Below are 19108 nucleotides of genomic sequence, written 5' to 3'. Positions count from 1 at the left end.
TGTGAAGTATAGTACTGTTATGCACGGTATTATGTCATTTGTAACATTCCAAGGCTTTCATTTTTGGTTGTTGTGAAAACCTTTGTTGGAAAAAAAGAACAGAAACTGTAAGTGTTGCATTGCTTCGCAGAATGTTAACCGATGAACTGAATAAAAACAGTGAAAACTAAAGACTGCAGTGTTTTATAAAGTAGACTAGTGTGTTCCCCCTGATCTGAAAGTGTATTTATATGATGCAAGTGTGTATCAATTTGACACAGATGTGAATGGTATATTTCCCAGTGTTGTGTCATGTTTACTTGTGTGTAGAGTTTTGGCCCAATGAGCGAAGTTTTGCAAAATGTGTTCAAGCAATGGGCAAAAACTGTAACACAGTTGAGTCAATGGTGGAAAAAAGAACACAAGGTCTATTCTGATTTTTAGTAATCAGATCAGACAGAAAATGTGAAAAAATAACTGGAATTAATAAGCGAACATTCGTATTTTACTATGCAATTAGATAAACTGTTCATTCATCACTTTAACTCTGTCTTTGTCCCCTTATTCCTTACATTCCCTGCATCAGAGGGCTTCTGTCTTTTTGACACGGTGAATTCGCCATCCATCATTAATAATCAGGCACCTTTCACTGTCTGGCACGACTGACCAAGCACACTAAAAAACGAAAGCATTCCTGTCTACATTAGATGCGCAAGAGGAGACGCGATACAACACGACACATTCCCTACACTGTAAAAAATGATTTTATGGCAAAGTAAATAAAACAAGAAAAATTATGCATATTTTGCTTAGAATAATCTTGTAAAAGTGAAAACGTCTCGGGTTATGTATATATCCCTGAGAGGGAACGAGCACTGCGTCGAAACGACAAATTGGGGGATACTCCCTAAGCATCTGCGTCATCTAGCGTCTGAAGTATGAATGAAACTATCGCGATGAAGTAAAACACTTTCAGGCGATACGCGGTGTGGCGACGAGACGCAGTGCTCGTTCCCTCTCAGGGAACAAGGGTTATATACATAACCCGAGACGTTCCCTATATCGAGGGAACTTCGCACTGCGTCGAAACGACAAATTGGGGAAAGAGTGCCCACTAGGCTACACCAAGGATACGCCTGCCCTATTGTGAGCTGGAGAACAGGCACAATTAGGACTGGAGTACCCTGCCACCGGGGGTCGCAGGGAGGTGTAAACTGTAAAATCTTATGAACGTGTGCCGAGTAGCCCAGCCGGCCGCTTCACAGATGTCCTGCATAGGGACTCCGGACAGAAGGGCCACCGAGGAAGCCATGCCTCTGGTCGAGTGGGCTCTCAAGGCAATAGGTGAAGGCAGATTGCGCACCTGATATGCCAAAGCTATTGCCTGCACAATCCAATTACTGATAGTAGGGGTTGATGCAGGCAGCCCTTTCTTGGATGAGCCAAAACACACTAACAGCTGGTCTGATTTCCTCCACTGAGCTGACCTTTCCAGATAAATCCTTAGGGCCTGAACTGGATACAAAAGGAACAATCTCACTTCTTCCGCCGTCACGTGGGGCGGAGGATGAAATGCCTGAAGAACCAATGATCTGACCGTACTGGACGGAACCTTAGGCACATAGCCTGGCCTAGGGTGCAGTACGGCCTTTACTCCTCCCGGGGCAAACTCCAAGCAGGTTGACGTGATGGCCAAGGCTTGAAGATCTCCCACTCTCCTGAGAGAGGTAATAGCTAGGAGGAACGCCACTTTAAGCGTGAGATTTTTAGGTTCTGCTGCCTCTAGTGGCTTGAAGGGGGCCTCGGCCAGGCCTTTCGAGAACCACTGCCAGATCCCAAGTTGGAACTCTGGTACGCACTACAGGTCTCATTCTTCGTGCCCCACAAAGGAAATGTACAACCAAATGGTGCCTACCCAAGGGCCCATCACCTAACGGAGTGCCACATACTCCAATAGCTGCCACATACACCTTAAGTGTGGATGGGGTAAGCCCTGCAGAGAAACGATCTTGGAGGAACTCCAATACTGAAGCCACTGGGCAGTTAACTGGGTCCACCTCACGTTCTCTACACCAAGTGACGAAGACATTCCACTTGAGGTTGTACAATCTCCTAGTAGACAGGGCCCTAGAGCTAAGTGGGGTCTCTATAACGTCTGCTGGCAATCCCTTGTCTCGGTACCTGGCCCCCTCAGGGGCCAGACCCAGAGGTTCCGAATTTCGGGGCGGGGGTGAAATATTGTGCCCCCTGCCTGTGACAGAAGGTCCCTGCCGCACTCTCTCCCGGACCCCTGGGAGCAGAGCGACGGGGGGAAATGCATACAGACGCCGCCTCGGCCACGTCTGTAGCAAGGCATCCAACCCCAGCGGGGCTGGGTGCGTGAGGGAGAACCACAGTGGACAGTGGGACGTCTCTTGAGATGCAAACAGATCTACTTCCACTGGGCCGAACCTCCTGACCATCGCCTCCACTACCTCTGGGTGGAGCCGCCATTCCCCAGGCCTCAGCCCTTGTCTCGATAGTATATCTGCCCACTGATTCTGTATCCCCGGGATATACATTGCCCTGAGGGATAACAGTTTGTCTTGTGACCAGTGGAGAATGAGATGCGCCAGTTTGCATAGTGGGCGCGATCTCAAACCCCCCTGGCGGTTTATGTATGCCACGACTGCCATATTGTCTGTATGGACTAGAACGTGGTGCCCGCGAAGCTCCGGGAGGAAACTCCTGAGAGCCCTGTAAACCGCCATCATTTCCAGGCAGTTTATGTGCCAGGTCGAATGACGGTCCTCCCATGAGACCCCTCGCAAAGCGGCCTTCCATGACCGCGCCCCAGCCAGTAAGGGAAGCATCTGTTGAAAAGGTTTTCCAGCAACATGATGCTCCCAAGACTGGCCCTAGGGACAGAAACCAAGCTTTCTTCCATACACCTAGAGCCCGAAGGCATTTGCGCGTGACTCTGATCATACGGAATGGGTTCCCTCTGGGGGAAAACCCCTTGGTCTTCAGCCACCACTGTAAGGCCCTCATATGTAGCAGGCCGAACGGAATGATGTTGGACGCTGCTGCTAGATGCCCTAACACTATCTGAAAGTGTTTCACAGTGATACATTGGCCCAGCTTTATTTTTGAGACTATCGCCAGAACGGTCTTGATTCGTGCGGGGGAAAGTTGCGCCCGCATCGAAACCGAATCCCATATTACCCCCAGAAAAGTCGTTTTCTGGGCTGGCGTCAATACGCTCTTTTTTGTGTTGAGCCTCAACCCCAAGCGTTGGATATGTGCTAGAACTACATCTCGATGTTGAACTGCCATCTCAAACGACTGGGCCAGTATTAGCCAGTCGTTGATGTAATTTAGTACCCGGATGCCCTGAAGTCTCAATAAAGCCAGAGCTGCATCCATGCATTTGGTAAATGTGCGAGGGGAAAGAGCTAGACCGGAGGGAAGCACTCGATATTGGTACGCTTCGCCCCCGAAAGCGAACCTCAGAAACTTCCTGTGGCAAGGAAGGATGGAGACATGAAAATAGGCATCTTTTAAATCTATCGTGACGAACCAGTCCTCAGAGACCGGTTCAAATACCTCTAAAAATCAAATACGATCTAAAATCGGCCGAAGCCCTCCATCCTTTTTTGGAACTATAAAGTACCGGCTGTAGAACCCGGCCTCCCTCTCCGACGGTGGGACCCAATCTATGGCCCCCTTTGCCAGCAAGGATTTTACTTCTAGTTCCATTACCCGAACCCTCTCTGGCACCACTGCAGTCCATGTAACCCCGTTGAACTTTGGAGGGGGGTGATCGAACTGCAGTCTGTACCCTATTTCTACAGTACGCAGGACTCACGTGGATATATTCGGAAGGCATTTCCATGCGCCGAGATGATCTACTAAGTGAATCAGCCTCTCGAGGCTGGTCTCGGGTGTTACTTGAGTCTCGTTTTTCGATCCCTGAAGCGGATGCCCGGCAGGATTTTCGATATTTAGACACTCATCCCGCCCAGTTGCAGGTCTCACTCGAGGCGACTGAAACGTAACGTGTCTGAGGCAAAACGATGTGGCCCGAAGCGTCTGTGACGGCGGGATTACCACATCGTTTTCCCATCGAGAGCGTCGCGCGAGAGACAACCTCAGTTGTTCTCGCGCGAGGGGGACCGCTCTCAGAAGTCCTAGCCCTTCTGGTCAGAAGCCTGCTGCAAGAGCGCCGCCTCTGTTGCCAGGCTCCCGGAGGAGGGGCTCTAGAGGCGACGCTCTCTTTTTGCACCTGGTGGTGCGAAGAGCTGGCTGACGGCTGAGGTTGCCCACTAGTGGCAGCCTTCCCTGATTTTGGCCGACGAGGGAGGAACTGTCGGAAGGCCGCTGAATGTTTCCTCGCCTCCTGAAACCTGTCGACGACCGAATTAACGGCATCGTCGAATGGGCTAGAAGGTGAGATCGGGGAGTCTAGGAGAAACGTCTTATCTTTCTCCTTCATCCCCGACAGATTTAGCCATAGGTGTCTCTCCACCGTCACCATTGAGGCCATGGAGCGGCCGATGGCACGGGCCGTCTCCTTGGTAACGCGGAGAGACAGATCAGAGGCCTTCCTGAGTTCTAAGATATCCTCAGGGGAGGGGCCTTCTCCCTCGTCTAACTCTTTTAGGAGGTCGGCCTGGTACGCCTGCAGAATCGAAAGCGTTTGCAGAGAGCTACCAGCCCGACCCGCCGCCATATAAGCCCTGCCCACCAACGCCGATGTGTCCCTGCATGGCTTGGTGGGCAGTACCGGGGCTTTTAGGGACGATGCCGATTCGGGTGACAGATAGCGCACGAGACCATCTTCCACCCGCGGCATCGTCCCGTAGCCGGCCTCGCGCGCACCCACAACATTTGCATAATCTAATACTGGGGGGTTGGATATGAGCGCGGAGTATGGTCTGTTCCAGAGTTCCAACGAGTTGTGCAGGTCCGGAAAAAATGGCAAGCCCCGGTGAGGTAACTGAGCCCGGCGCGAGAGAAACCAATCGTCCAGCCTGCTGGATGGCTGGACTTCCTGTCTCTCTGGTGGCCAATCGATGTTTAACTTGGCCACGGCACGAGTCAGTACCTCATTAAGCTCCTCTTGGGCGGGTGGATGTGGTGGTGACATGTATGCGGCTCCACCCGCCTCAATGTTGATCTTTTTCAGATCCTCGGACCCGGAGAGGATCAACATCGGGTTCTCCACCCCGGGGGAAGAAGCCGCTTCGCGGGCTTTTCGCAGGAGATGGAAGAACCTCTGAACTATCAGAGAAAGATTGAGAAAGTGCCTCGGCAGTCTCAATCTCCGCTGATAAGTCCAGCTGCGAGCCCCATGATCTGCGACGGCGCGATGCCTCGGTGGACGCAGGCCCAGAACCACGGGGCTCGCGTGGTTGGCCAGCCTCATCAAAGACCGCCAACCGAGACCTTAGCACCCTGAGCGTCAGCAGCTCGCAGTGACTGCAGGCGGCTCCCTCGAGAGCCGCCTGGGTATGCTGAACGCCCAGGCACTGAACACATAGAGAGTGCGTGTCCGTTCCCGAGATGTAGTGGGGACACGGATGCACGCACCTCTTAAACTCAGTATTCGACATTTCTCTTTTATATATATATTTCTTGAATACTTAGGTCTCTTTTACTGTATAAATAATCTTTTTTGGGGGACAGACAACAATAAATAGACAGACAATGTTCAAACACACACACAGAGCATTATGCTGAAGAGTGATAACTGACGCTACAATGCGCCGGGCTCCCCTTTATAGCTTCCGGGTATGCCGTCACATCTACATCATGACGTGTGACCAATAAGGATTGGACTAGTTTCATTCATACTTCAGACTTGTTCATGCTTAGGGAGTATCCCCCAATTCGTTGTTTCGACGCAGTGCGAAGTTCCCTCGATATAGGGAACTATAGAGTATTAAGTAAAATCTAAACATGTACACAATTTTACATCCAACAGACATCCAACACAAATTAATAAAGTACATGAAGCTACTTAAAAAAAATCAAGTAAAATTTACGTTGTCTTGAAGCAAGGAATCTGCGCATGCGTGGAAAGAACCGTGACCGCTGGGGGTCGAGAACCCGGCGACGAGAACCTCATATTACATTAATGCAAGAAGTTTTAATGTGTCTTATCTGATTTGGTACGTTACACAATACAATACAATACAAATTTATTTGTTAAGCACATTTAAAATAACCGAGGTTAGCCAAAGTGCTGGACACTGACATAATTGCAACAAAAAAAATAAAAAAATATATACACAGTTTAAACAACTGACAAACTAAAATAATAAAATGCAGAAATTAACTCTCATGCTGGTTTAAAGACCAATGTATAAAAGTGAGTTTTAAGTCTTGATTTAAAACTGTCAAGGCTCAGAGCCTCTCTGACATGCATAGGCAGATCATTCCACAGCCTAGGGGCCACGACTGAAAAAGCTTGATCTCCATTATTTTTTAGTCTTGTTCTAGGAACAGATAAGAGTAATTGTTCAGCAGACCTCAATGACCTTAGAAGAGCATGCATCTTCAGTAGATCATCTATGTAAGTAGGGGCTTGACCATGAAGAGATTTAAAAACAAACAATAAAATCTTAAACTGTATTCTAAAACAAACAGGTAGCCAATGAAGAGAGGCAAGAACAGGCATAATGTGCTCTTGTTTACGGGTTCCTGTAAGGAGTCGAGCGGCAGCATTTTGAACTATTTGTAATCTAGAAAGAGAAGCCTGGTTTACTCCTATATATAAAGCATTACAATAATCCAGGCGAGTGGTGATAAAAGCATGTATAACCCTCTCCAAATCTTTGAAAGATACAAATGGCTTCAATTTAGTAAGTAGCCTAAGTTGAAAGAAACTAGCTTTTACAACAGAGTTTATCTGTTTCTCTAGGTCTCCATCTTTACCCAAAGTTTGTTACCATAGACTTTACGTAGGGCGTCAGGGGTCCCAGGTCCAATTTGGAGGTGCTAATAAAACTGCTCGGCCTGAAAATCATAATTTCAGTTTTACTTTCATTAAAATGTAATGCGTTTAAAGCCATCCATGCTTTGATTTCGTAAAAACACTCTAACAGCCTTTTTATCGAATCCTCACCCTTTTGTTTTATAGGCAGGAAGATTTGTAACTCATCTGCATACAGATGGAAACTAATGTTATGTTTTTTTTAAGATGGAACCTAAAGGAAGCAAATAAAGGGAGGAGAGCCCTGCAGTAACTCCACATGACACTGGTGCTCCTGGTGAAGTAGAGCCCCCATACCCAACTTTAAACACTCTCGCTGAGAGAGATGATCTAAACCATTTTAATACAGTGCCTTTAATCCGCACATTGTGCTCGAGACGCTAAATAAGAACACTGTGGTCAACCATATCAAACGCTGCTGTAAGATCTAAAAGCATCAAGATTGTGAAATCTCCAAAATCTGTTGAAATCAAAATATCGTTAAAAACTTTTATAAGTGCAGTCTCTGTACTATGAAATGCTTTAAAACCAGACTGGTACACCTCAAGAATACCATGCAGATCTAAATAGGCTTGTAACTGCACTAGGACTGCCTTCTCTAAAATCATGGACACAAAAGCAAGTTTTGAAATTGGGCGATAATTTGAAAGGACTGAAGTGTCCAGATTTTGTTTTTTTTGATAAGGGGCGGCACCACAGCCTCTTTAAAACAAAGTGGCATATAACCAGAAGTCAGACTACTATTTATGATTGCATAAATGTGTGGTCCAATAGTGTTTCATACCTCTTTTAAAATACGTGATGGGATGATATCAGTGGGACAAATTGAAGGTTTTAAATGTGTAACAATATCATTTAGGGCCAAGATGGAAACGGGCTCAAACTCATTGAGGACTGCAGCACACTCTATAGGAATGGAAGGATCAAAGGCTTGAGGTGAAATGCTAGCTCTAATAGTGGTAATCTTTTCCACAAAAAAGGAGGAATTTTTACAAACCACAGTAGATTCTTCCAACATTATAGATTGGGGGGTATGAAGAACAGAATTAATTGTTCTAAAAAGAACATGAGGTTTATGGCCATTTTTATCAATAACATCAGAGAGGTATTTAGCCTTTTCAGTTTGAACAATTCTCTGATAATTATTCCAACATTCCTTTAGAATATCATAAAAAACCTGCAATTTATGTTTCTTCCATTGTCATTCAGCTTTCCTACACTTTTGCCTAGCTGCTCGAGTTAAATCATTAATCCACGGTTCAGAATTAGGTTTGGAGCGCCTGGGCTTTAGTGGTGCAATTTTATCAAGAATATTTATACAGGTGGATATTTAACCAGACTAACCCTTTACTGCAGTCTGGATATGGCCAGCGCATCATGGAGTGTCTGCTGAGATGTATTCATTAAACTCTCCCTGTAAAGTCGGCATCGATACAACATCCATAATAAACCTGTCTCTGGCACGACGACTCCAATCTTCCAAATAATCTTATGAATATATTGATCTAATGTGACATCTGACCTGTAATATTGCCAGAACTGCATTGACACTATATGTTAATTGAAATCAGCCAATGATATTACTATTTTCTCCAGAGCGCCTGTACCACCGAATCAAATTCTGTTGCAATATTTTTCTGTTAACACTGTGAAGCTGCTTTGAAAAAAATCGGCATTGTGAAAAGAGTTATTTAAATAAAGGTGACTTGAGTTGACTTGACTTCAGACAATTAGAATCTGGGTATTCTGTGAAAAATGTGCCCATTTACGGTATCGCTGACACATCCCACAATGTCCCCGAACCTCAGAATTGGTGTGTTTTTTGGCACACATGCTTCAGACACCGATTCCTCAGCAGGCATTCCTATAGCATCAATATCATGACACAGTGTCTCACTCACCTCTTAGGGAACCGGGTTACATACAGGTCCTTCTCAAAAAATTAGCATATTGTGATAAAGTTCATTATTTTCCATAATGTAATGATAAAAATTAAACTTTCATATATTTTAGATTCATTGCACTCCAATATTTCAAAAAAAATATTTCAGGTCTTTTATTGTTTTAATACTGATGATTTTGGCACACAGCTCATGAAAACCCAAAATTCCTATCTAAAAAAATTAGCATATCATGAAGCGGTTCTCTAAACGAGCTATTAACCTAATCATCTGAATCAACTAATGAACTCTAAACACCTGCAAAAGATTCCTGAGGCTTTTAAAAACTCCCAGCCTGGTTCATTACCCAAAGCCGCAATCATGGGTAAGCCTGCCGACCTGACTGCTGTCCAGAAGACCATCAGTGACACCCTCAAGCGAGAGGGGAAGACACAGAAAGACATTTCTGAACGAATAGGCTGTTCCCAGAGTGCTGTATCCAGGCACCTCAGTGGGACGTCTGTGGGAAGGAAAAAGTGTGGCAAAAAACGCTGCACAACGAGATGAGGTGAGCGGACCCTGAGGAAGATTGTGGAGAAGGACCGATTCCAGACCTTGGGGGACCTGCGGAAGCAGGAAGCAGTGGACTGAGTCTGGAGTAGAAACATCCAGAGCCACCGTGCACAGGCGTGTGCAGGAAATGGGCTACAGGTGCCACATTCCCCAGGTCAAGACACTTTTGGGCTACAGAGAAGCAGCACTGGACTGGTGCTCAGTGGTCCAAAGTACTTTATTCGGATGAAAGCAAATTTTGCATGTCATTGGGAAATCAAGGTGCCAGAGTCTGGAGGAAGACTGGGGAGAAGGAAATGCCCAAATTCCTGAAGTCCAGTGTCAAGTCCCCACAGTCAGTGATGGTCTGGGGTGCCATGTCAGCTGCTGTTGTTGGTCCACTGTGTTTTATCAAGGGCAGGGTCAGTGCAGCTCGCTATCAGGAGATTTTGGAGCACTTCATGCTTCCATCTGCTGGAAAGCTTTATGGAGATGAAGATTTGGTTTTTCAGCACGACCTGGCACCTGCTCACAGTGCCAAAACCACTGGTAAATGGTTTACTGACCATGGTATTACTGTGCTCAATTGGCCTGCCGACTCTCCTGACCTGAACCCCATAGAGAATCTGTGGGATATTGTGAAGAGAAAGTTAAGAGACGCAAGACCCAACACTCTGGATGATCTTAATGCCGCTATCGAAGCATCCTGGGCCTCCAGAACACCTCAGCAGTGCCACAGGCTGATCGCCTCCATGCCACGCCGCACTGAAGCAGTCATTTCTGCTAAAGGATTCCCCACCAAGTATTGAGTGCATAACTCAACATAATTATTTGAAGTTTGACTTTTTTTGTATTAAAAACACTTTTCTTTTTTTTAAATATAAATGAAATATGAAATATGCTAATATTTTAAAATTTTGGGTTTTCATGAGCTGTATGCCAAAATCATCAGTATTAAAACAATAAAAGACCTGAAATATTTTAGTTGGTGTGCAATGGATCTAAAATATATGAAAGTTTAATTTTTATCATTACATTATGGAAAATAATAATGAACTTTATCACTAATGAATTATCACAATATGCTATTTTTTTGAGAAGGACCTGTATGTTACCTGAGAAAATGTGTCCTTCTAATGATTTTCAATCTATCCCTGCGATATTGTTGATTACACATTCAAATTTTGTAATTTAATCTTACCTGGATAGTTTGTGTTTCCTTTGATGTCAGGTTTGGGTTTTATCACTTCCTATTTTTGTAAGAATGGTTCATAAAATAAAAATCAAATAAATCAAAACAAAATACAAAAAAATAATTAATCTCATGCATTACATCTGGCTACACTTCCACATTTTGTCTGAGGGAGTGGACTTACCTGTGCATTCATCACAGCTATGGTTGCCAGCCATAAACATGTACAGTAGATCCAGCTCGGCGGCTTCAGGGACATCATAAGTGCCGCCATCTTGGAATTGTCAATAACAAGACCTGTGTGAATGTCAATAAAGGTCAGTGAAGGAGATGCATAATACGACCTTGTCTCACCATTTGCCTTAGTTCTCATTGTTTGTTTGTTTCTGATTGTGCACTACTTTACTTTACTTTACTTTACTTTACTTTACTTTACTTTACTTTACTTTACTTTACTTTACAACAAGGACCATATACAATTTCTAACTTAAATGTTTCTATTCCATGTATTGTACCGGATTTAGTTCAAAGCTAAACCTGTTTGGTTGATTGTCATTCCATGTGTTGTAACAGTGTCATGAACTGTACACGGTTCTAGTGGTTGTAGTTTTCATCCTCAACACCAGGGGGTCCTAGTGTGCTCCCTTGGTGTGGTTAAAAGATGAGGAAGTAGTAGAGTAAGATAGAGTAATTTATGGAATAGAATATAAAGGAGAGCATGTGTCATTTTGTTCCACACTCCATACCAGTCGGTGGCGGTAATACACCATTTCGTTGTTTGTCAACTGCCAATAAACTTGAAGAAGAAGAAGAAGAAGAAGAAGAAGAAGAAGAAGAAGAAGAAGATAGAGGACAGCATGGTGTGCTTTGTGTTCCTTCTCAGCCTTGTTGGGAAGCTTAGTTGTTTGCTGCTCAATTGTAAGTAATGTTTGATTATAACCACTGAATGATGTATTTTGAATAGCTTTATTTTCATACTTAATGGTAGTGGTGGCGAGATGAAGCCTCATGAAGCATTGAAACTTTTCAGTCAATTGGTTCACAAAAGGGTTCATTTCTTGAGGCTTCATTTGCTCACAATACCGCCTGGTGGTCAAAGAGTGTAAAACAGATACATTACAGATGACCATGATGTGATCTGTGATGCACTGCATTTTGCATCAGTTAAGCCTTAAGTATAACGGTGAAGACAAGAAAAATAAATTTCCACATAGACTAATCTATTTATATGAATATAATTTGTATTTTCTGGTGGTATGTAATGCTTGTATAACATAACTGTGTAATAAACGTATTGGCTTGAAATGAATGGGCTATTAAATGTGTGTAAATCAATTATTTGGACATAGGCAGGAGGGGCAATATTATTATTGTAAAACAAAAAAAACAAAAAAAAACCCTCCCCCTAACTCCAAGATGGCAGCATGTCTGTGATTGTGATTGATATTTGTTTGTTTAGGGGAAAATAGCAAATTGATAATTTTAAGAGCTTTTTTTACAATATAACTATAATGGAGAGTTGGTATTTGTCATACTCTACGGTTGTTTGATGACACAAATCCGTATAGTTTAGATAAGGTCTGATATCCTCAGTGTACTAGCATTGTGCTAATCCTAGCAGTGCTGTCTGCAAACACACGGTATCCATAAAATCCCAGTCTGAACCATCAAGCTGGCACGGAAATCTACCTAGAACTGCATTGTTTTTGGAGGATCTGTTTCATGCTGACTGGTTGGTGCCAGGAGCCTACTTATCTACTGAGCTCGAGTGCAGACGTGTCACGGAGTTTGATGGGCTTGATCTCCCTACAATGAAGGAAAGTGCTTCTTTGTTCTTACGGCTGGTTTTTAAGAGATAGATTGATGTTATAGAGACGTCTGGTTTTGATTAACCTCTTTTACCCGCAGCACTGCTTCATTCACTGGGCTTCCTGTTTACAAGTGACAACATGTAACATCATTGGTCGCTGCAGAGAAAACAGATCACCCATATTGGACTTCTTTATTGCTGACCTGATTCTTAAGTAATATTTTGTCTTTTTTGAGTGGTGTTACGGATATGGAGAGAAACAAGTGGTTGCTCCTTGCCTCTCTGTTTTATTTTCTCATTGTCCTTATTTATCTCTGGGGATACCTATCACTGGAATGGATATTCCAGTCCAGCGTTCCCAATGCCATGTAATTCACATAAGGGCACGTGTGCATTTGACTGTTCACTAAATGTCACATGTTGCTTATTCTTCCCTTCTGACACCGTTGACTTGGTTTGTTTGTCTAGTCTCATGATGTTATATGACAATTTTACCACTGTCTCTTGTGTGCTCCATGATTACTCTCATTTTAAAAGTAGAAGCAATGAATTGTACAAGAAATCAGTTAAGATAAAATGTCTAATTGCTTTATTACTGTTGATGTCAGGAAATGTGCAGCCAAACCCAGACCCAGACACCCCTATAGGCCCTAAATGTACGCAGTCTTGTTCCTAAACTGGACATGTTGCGTATCTGGGCTCACTCTACAGATTGCGATGTAACTGTCTTGTCTAAAACCTGGTTAAGTAAATCGGTTTCAGATAAAGTAATCAATATAAGCGGTTATAATGTTTTTAGGACTGACCGCCCTAATAGAGGTGGGGGTGTAGCAATCTACATCAAAAACCAGTATCATGTTGTAGCGACTCAGGCGAATCAAACACCCAATCGCCAGTTACATTTAACAAATATGTTTTGAATGCTTTGTGCTTAGTAACAGACCTTCCCCCAACACAACAGAGAAAGATTCTCCGTTACCCTGGAAACCATCTGATAAGAAGTTTTACGGCCCAAAAGAATTTGGCCACATGAAAAGTTCCATACACAGAGAGTTAAAGGTTGTAAGACACACGCTTTTACCTCAAATAGGCACCCCAGGACATTATATGTAAACACATAACTGTCTTGTAAAATGTTTCTTCTGTATGGTATTTTGCACCTTTTTATCTTTGTCTTAACAAATTACTAGTTCAGATAACCTCATATATGTCATGTCTCCTATCAAATTAATGCTCACTTCACGACTTACACTTCCATGTATATCACTTATTCAGAAAATGCAGTGTGTGTTTGTTGCATTAATTAGAATATGAATGGTCAGAGACCCACTGATTCAAGTTTTGAAACAAAGAGCCATAAAATCTGCTGAGGGTGGGACTACTTCCAGACCCTTAAAAGGGACGTGCTCGGATGCCCTCCCTCTCTCTTACCTCTCTTACACTTCTGAAAATCTCTTCCTCTTCCGAAATGCTCTTGTCTTCTCTCCCTGGCTGAACCACCACGTCCCCCCCCCAAGCAGGGAGGGGCTCCAGACACAGAGCCATGTGCTGTGTGGGACCAGAAACCGAGGCCCACCACACTATGGGGCCAACAGGCCTCAGCTCTTCCAAAAACCTTCTCTTCTACAATCCAATCTTCAACAATCCTTTTCTCCTCGCTTCATCAACTTACTAGCCCCAAGGGCATTCTTCAGAAGGAGAACACGGAGCATCCCTAAAAGCAACCAGCCGCTCCCTCTCGACCTCGGAAAGAACCACCGGACACGCAGGGCATTTGAAATCGGAACACGGACACACACGCGAGAAGCCACAACTAGAGCAAGTATTATCTTCCAAATTCAAACTGCTGTTAAGAGGGTGTGTTATTTTCCCGTTGGGACAAGTTAACTCCGTGAAGGTTGTATTTGATGAACTGAAGGAAAGCTGCTTCTTACCCCTAATTCTTTGTCCCATCTCTCTCATCTCTCTCTCTCTTTTATCTCTCTCTAATTTCAGTCTATTCATTATTCTCTTTTATGTATTCTTTCGTTAATATCTATATTTCTACTATCTTGATGCATATTTAGTGTGTACTTTCTGTGTGAATCGTAGTGTTATTTTTAGTCTGTGTTTATTAAACCTCCGAAAGACATTTAATGAGTTGAGTCTGTTGTTCTCCCACATACACAAAGTCAATGAAACTTCCGATCTAACGTTACCTAACTGCTTATGCTACTATGTTAGTAAAGTAAACTGTATGACCATTTGAAATATTGAACTTATCCTGATCAGTAAAGTTAATGTTTCTTATGCGCTCGTAAAGCAGTAATCCCTTATTGAGAATTGATTTGAAAAGTCTATAACTAATTTGCAGGACAAACTTAGTAGGATAATTTCAAGCAATTCCGTAAAGGGTTACTTGTCGGAAAATTTTAATACTGAACGACTAGCAAATTATATTCATGAATTCATGAATATTGAATATTAAATCCCTTTTGAGTTAATTATTCCCCGAGACATTAAACTCATAAGTCATTGTCGTTACATTTTATTTGGTGGAGAAATTACCGGGCAAGTTTCAAACGTTTGTGTATGTGTGAACGATATTCATATTCTGTTCATTGTGTATTTTTGGGGTATTAATAACCTGCACGCGCGTTTTTGTTTCGTTTTTGTTTTGGTGTTGTTTTGTGAATTGTGGGGTACCGCGCAAAGCGAACCCAAGCATAAACAGATGCTGAGAAATGTTGAAGTAGCCGGATTATATTAATGAAAATATGAACGGTACGAAAATCCGCGTGATCTCCGAAAACCTCTGCAGCCGTAGGCGCAATAGGGTTTATCCGCGTGATTTCCAAACAAATGTATTGTAGAAAACCCATACATTTGACTCGAGCAATATATTATGTGTTCCATCAAAATAATGAGATTTTGATGTAGTCTGTAGACACGTACGTTGCGTTATCCCGCTTGATCTGAACTACGGAAAGTTTCTATCTGTGCGGAAGATTGGGACAGGGCGAGACTCTCCTGTACAATAAGAGGCCTCAGAAAAATTATTATATCGTTAAGATAAACGATAACTCCTGGTTTAAGTCTGGCTTAGCTAACCAAAGACCTGAGACCTAAAACATTTGAATCAGAGATGCTGAAAACCGTCAGCCATATTGATAAATGTCTATTGGAGTCCATGTAAAGGCGTGAATAGGCAGACGGTAATTTTCCTGTGTTCACCCGTTTCGTTGCTCGTGCATCTAGAGCACCAGAGTCATTTTTAAGCGATTGGAAAAGCAAGTAAAGTGTAGAGAACGCCAGACGGCGACTCAAAAAAAAAAAATTTGCAACGCCGCTTGCAGAACGCCAGAGGGTGACTCAAAAAGTGCAACGCCGCTTGCAGAACGCCAGAGGGCGACTCAAAAAATTGCAACGCCGCTTGCAGTACGCCAGAGGGCGACTCAAAAATTGCAACGCCGCTTGCAGAACGCCAGAGGGCGACTCTAAAACCAGACAAAGCCATCTGGTGAGCATTTCCGCCTAACTAACTCTAGTCTAGGGCGGGCGCAATAGCGCCATCGTGTGGATAAATTCGGATAGTTTCACTCTCCGCTATTTGATTCTGCCTTAACAAAATAAGTTTGAGCCTATAAATTGTTTATTGCTTACTGTTGTACACAGTTTCATTTATACAATTTTTCTAGCAACAACCAAGTCTCCTTTCTCGCTGATTAAACACCCTTATTCGAATTTGAAGTTTAAAAAGAAACATAACTTCCTCTAACTCAAAGTGAAATTAGGTTTAAATCACAGACGGACCAATTGGAAGGAAGGACGCCACCGTGTGGCTATACCCTGTTAAGTCAGCGCAACACTAAATCCCTACGCCCTTTCTGATTAATTATTTTGTTTGGATAACTCCCACTTAGAGATTAATCCTTATAGGATAGGATTTTTGATTGGCTTTCTTTTATTTGATTTTCCTTACAGGCTTATTTAAATTTCATTTAAACTTGCTTTGAATGTAATTTGAATTAAGTTGAGCTTCTAATTTTTTTGTATTTTATTTTATTTATAATTTTATTTATAATTTTTAAATTTTTTTGTATTTTATTTTTAATTTAATTTCAATTAAATTTTGTTTTATTAATTAAAAAAAAATATATTTTATAATTTTTTTTTTTTTTTCTCTGCAAAAGTTTTTCTTTTCCCCTCCCATTGGGAATAAAGCTCAGTCTGGTAATTACAAACGGTATCAAAAGTGCTTTTTGTTTTATCATTACTTGACAGAAACTTTTGCCTTTTTCTAAATTACTCTTGATATTTAATCTTCCACTTAAGCGACCTCAATTCACCCCGGATGAGCTAAATGGGATAACCCATAGTACAAGCCTAATTTTAGTATATATTGAGCATTTAGCCTATTAATTTCCCTAACACTCCCGGCGCGCATGCTGACATTCCTTTCATTACAGACCAATTCATCTTGTGTTTGTTTCCACTGTGCTCTTTCCTATCCTCACTGTTGGACTATCACGATTGTGTTTCTTTCAGTTCACCAAGAGACCCCAAGGAGAATTAGATAGTCCCGGGACGACCGAGCAGCAGTTCACCAAGTGACCCCCCAGGGCTACCGCCCACCTAATTGTCTAAATTGTCTAATTATCTAACTGTTTACATCAGTTAGCCAAAATTCCCAGCTATCCGTACGATAGCTCGTCAGCTTAGAACAAGCTTGCATTGGCTCTCTCTCTGTGTGTGTGTGTGTGCTGTGTTTCTCTCGTCCACAGTAATGTTCCGTGCACCCAGTTCCGCCGTCCCGTGGGATCGCCTAACGACATGGCTGGAAGCGCTAACGGCCACCAGTCAAGGAAGTCTGGGGCAGCCGAGCCAGGAGCAACTGGACACCGAGCTAGACCAGCTGATGACACACGACCCCACGCACAGCTACTCCAACAAGGAAGTGGCCAAGATCCTCAGAAGCCTCGCCCACGTCCTCATCGCACAGGCACGTCTAAGCGAAGGGAGCTACGACAACCTGGAACAGGAGGCAGCAACGCTAAAGCTTCAAGCCGAGGAGGCCCGGAGAGACCAAGCCCTCACCCAGCTTCGTCTAGATCAGTTTCTAGACACAGAGAAAGACGACGAAACAGACAAAGAACAAAGAAAAGAAATAGAAAGACTTCAAAAGACCCTGGAGGAGCTCCGTCGTGACGCCGACCGACGAGTACAGTCAGAGAAAGACGCCAGGAAAGACCTCGACGAAAAGCTTCGGCGTGGCGAATCCCTCCTGGAGAGAGCCACTGATGAACTTAAAGACAGAGACATTAAAGCTAAAGTCTATGCAAAACATTTGCAATCGGCACAAGCCGAGATCGACGAGCTCATCCAGCAAAGACAGGAGCTCAAAGATGAACTTGACATGGTGCAAAGAGAACTGAGACAATCATATATAGTGCAACGTTACCGGAAGGGGGAAACACACAACACAGAGTTTCCCCTGACCAGTTACTACGCACATTTTAGCCACGAAGCAAGAGCTACGAAGGGGGATGACAGCCCCCTGTTTAAAAGATCACCCGCCAGTCTCCACGAATCCCCGTCAGCAGCAGAGGAAAGGACGCCCTTCCAGGAAGTCAAGGTCAACAGCCACGAAGCTTCAAAGAACCTTGACAAGCTGGCCAGAAATATTCCTACCTTCAGCCCAGACCCGGCAGGAGGACACGACGTCCACGCATACTTAAAAGATATAGACTTTTACTTACAACTGGGACGGACTGTACCTGCTCAGGGCCACGTCTAATCGTGACGTACGCAGCTTTCTGGATCGACAACCAGAGGCCATCAAAGCGGACTACTGGCATCTACGACAAGCTCTAATTCGTGAGTACTCCGACCCCGAGTCAGACCAGGGGCTCATCACTGCCATGGACCTCAAGCAAGCTCGACGTGAGACCTCACAGAACTTTTATAACAGACTGCGACGTGCCTACTTCGGGGCACGTAACGACCCAGGCATGGAGGAGGACATCAACTTCAAAACTCTTTTCCTCCGAAACCTGCACCCTACCATCAGTTACCACCTGGGGGTGCTGGCGTGCCCGCGCAGCATGGGCACGCAACAGTTAAGAGACTTGGCTCACAAAGCTTACGTCAAACAGAAAACCATTTCTGAAAAGACTGTAAAACAGCCCACCATCTGCCCTGTCTCTGAGCACCACCCAGAGCTAACCCTAGAGGGCGCCAAACAGAACCACAGTTACGACCCGTCAACAGAGAGTCCAAACCACTCCAAGCCAGCAGAGGGCAGCGTGGTCATAATGGCGACCGTCCACGGTACCAGAGCGATCGCTCTGAAGGATCCTGGGACCCGCCTCGCCCAGAAAGCCAGCGAAGAGGCCACTCTCGACGGGACAATGGTAGGCCCAGACCTGAACCAACGTCTGGCAAAGAAAGTGTAGCTGCTTCTGAAGTTACAGAGCTCATAAAGATCCTAAAAGAGTTTCTCCGACAGAAACCTCACAAGGAAGACAAGAAGGACGGACCAGGTACAGCACGACTAGACATGATACCTGAAATCAACCTTCTCGCCCTTCCTGCAACTGAATCATCCACCCTGAACACTGTTCCCCAACCACGGACTAGTGTAATAACTGTTGCACCCCCACACGTCAGCAGCACACACTCACTACAGCTGACAGCAACAGCCTCTAAACAAGACAGTATCATGGGGCAGCCCAGCGTAC

The 19108-nt window shown here is 44.0% G+C and overlaps 1 protein-coding gene across 1 annotated transcript in view; it reads right to left on the bottom strand.

The window, feature by feature from the left end:
* The window catches only part of LOC137079577 (cytolytic toxin-alpha-like), a 146869-nt gene that overhangs the window by 95465 nt on the left and 32296 nt on the right, over nt 1-19108 (bottom strand). The window contains exons 2-3 of the mRNA XM_067447521.1: nt 10764-10876; nt 10589-10637 (exon numbers count right to left, since the gene is read on the bottom strand). Coding sequence (XP_067303622.1) covers nt 10589-10637; nt 10764-10853 — 139 coding nt within the window. The 5' untranslated portion in view covers nt 10854-10876. The remainder of the gene's footprint in view (nt 1-10588; nt 10638-10763; nt 10877-19108) is intronic.

The sequence above is a fragment of the Pseudorasbora parva genome, chromosome 6, assembly GCF_024679245.1.
Source record: "Pseudorasbora parva isolate DD20220531a chromosome 6, ASM2467924v1, whole genome shotgun sequence".
Classification (NCBI taxonomy): Eukaryota; Metazoa; Chordata; class Actinopteri; order Cypriniformes; family Gobionidae; genus Pseudorasbora; species Pseudorasbora parva.
This window is presented reverse-complemented; position numbering and strand designations above follow the sequence as displayed.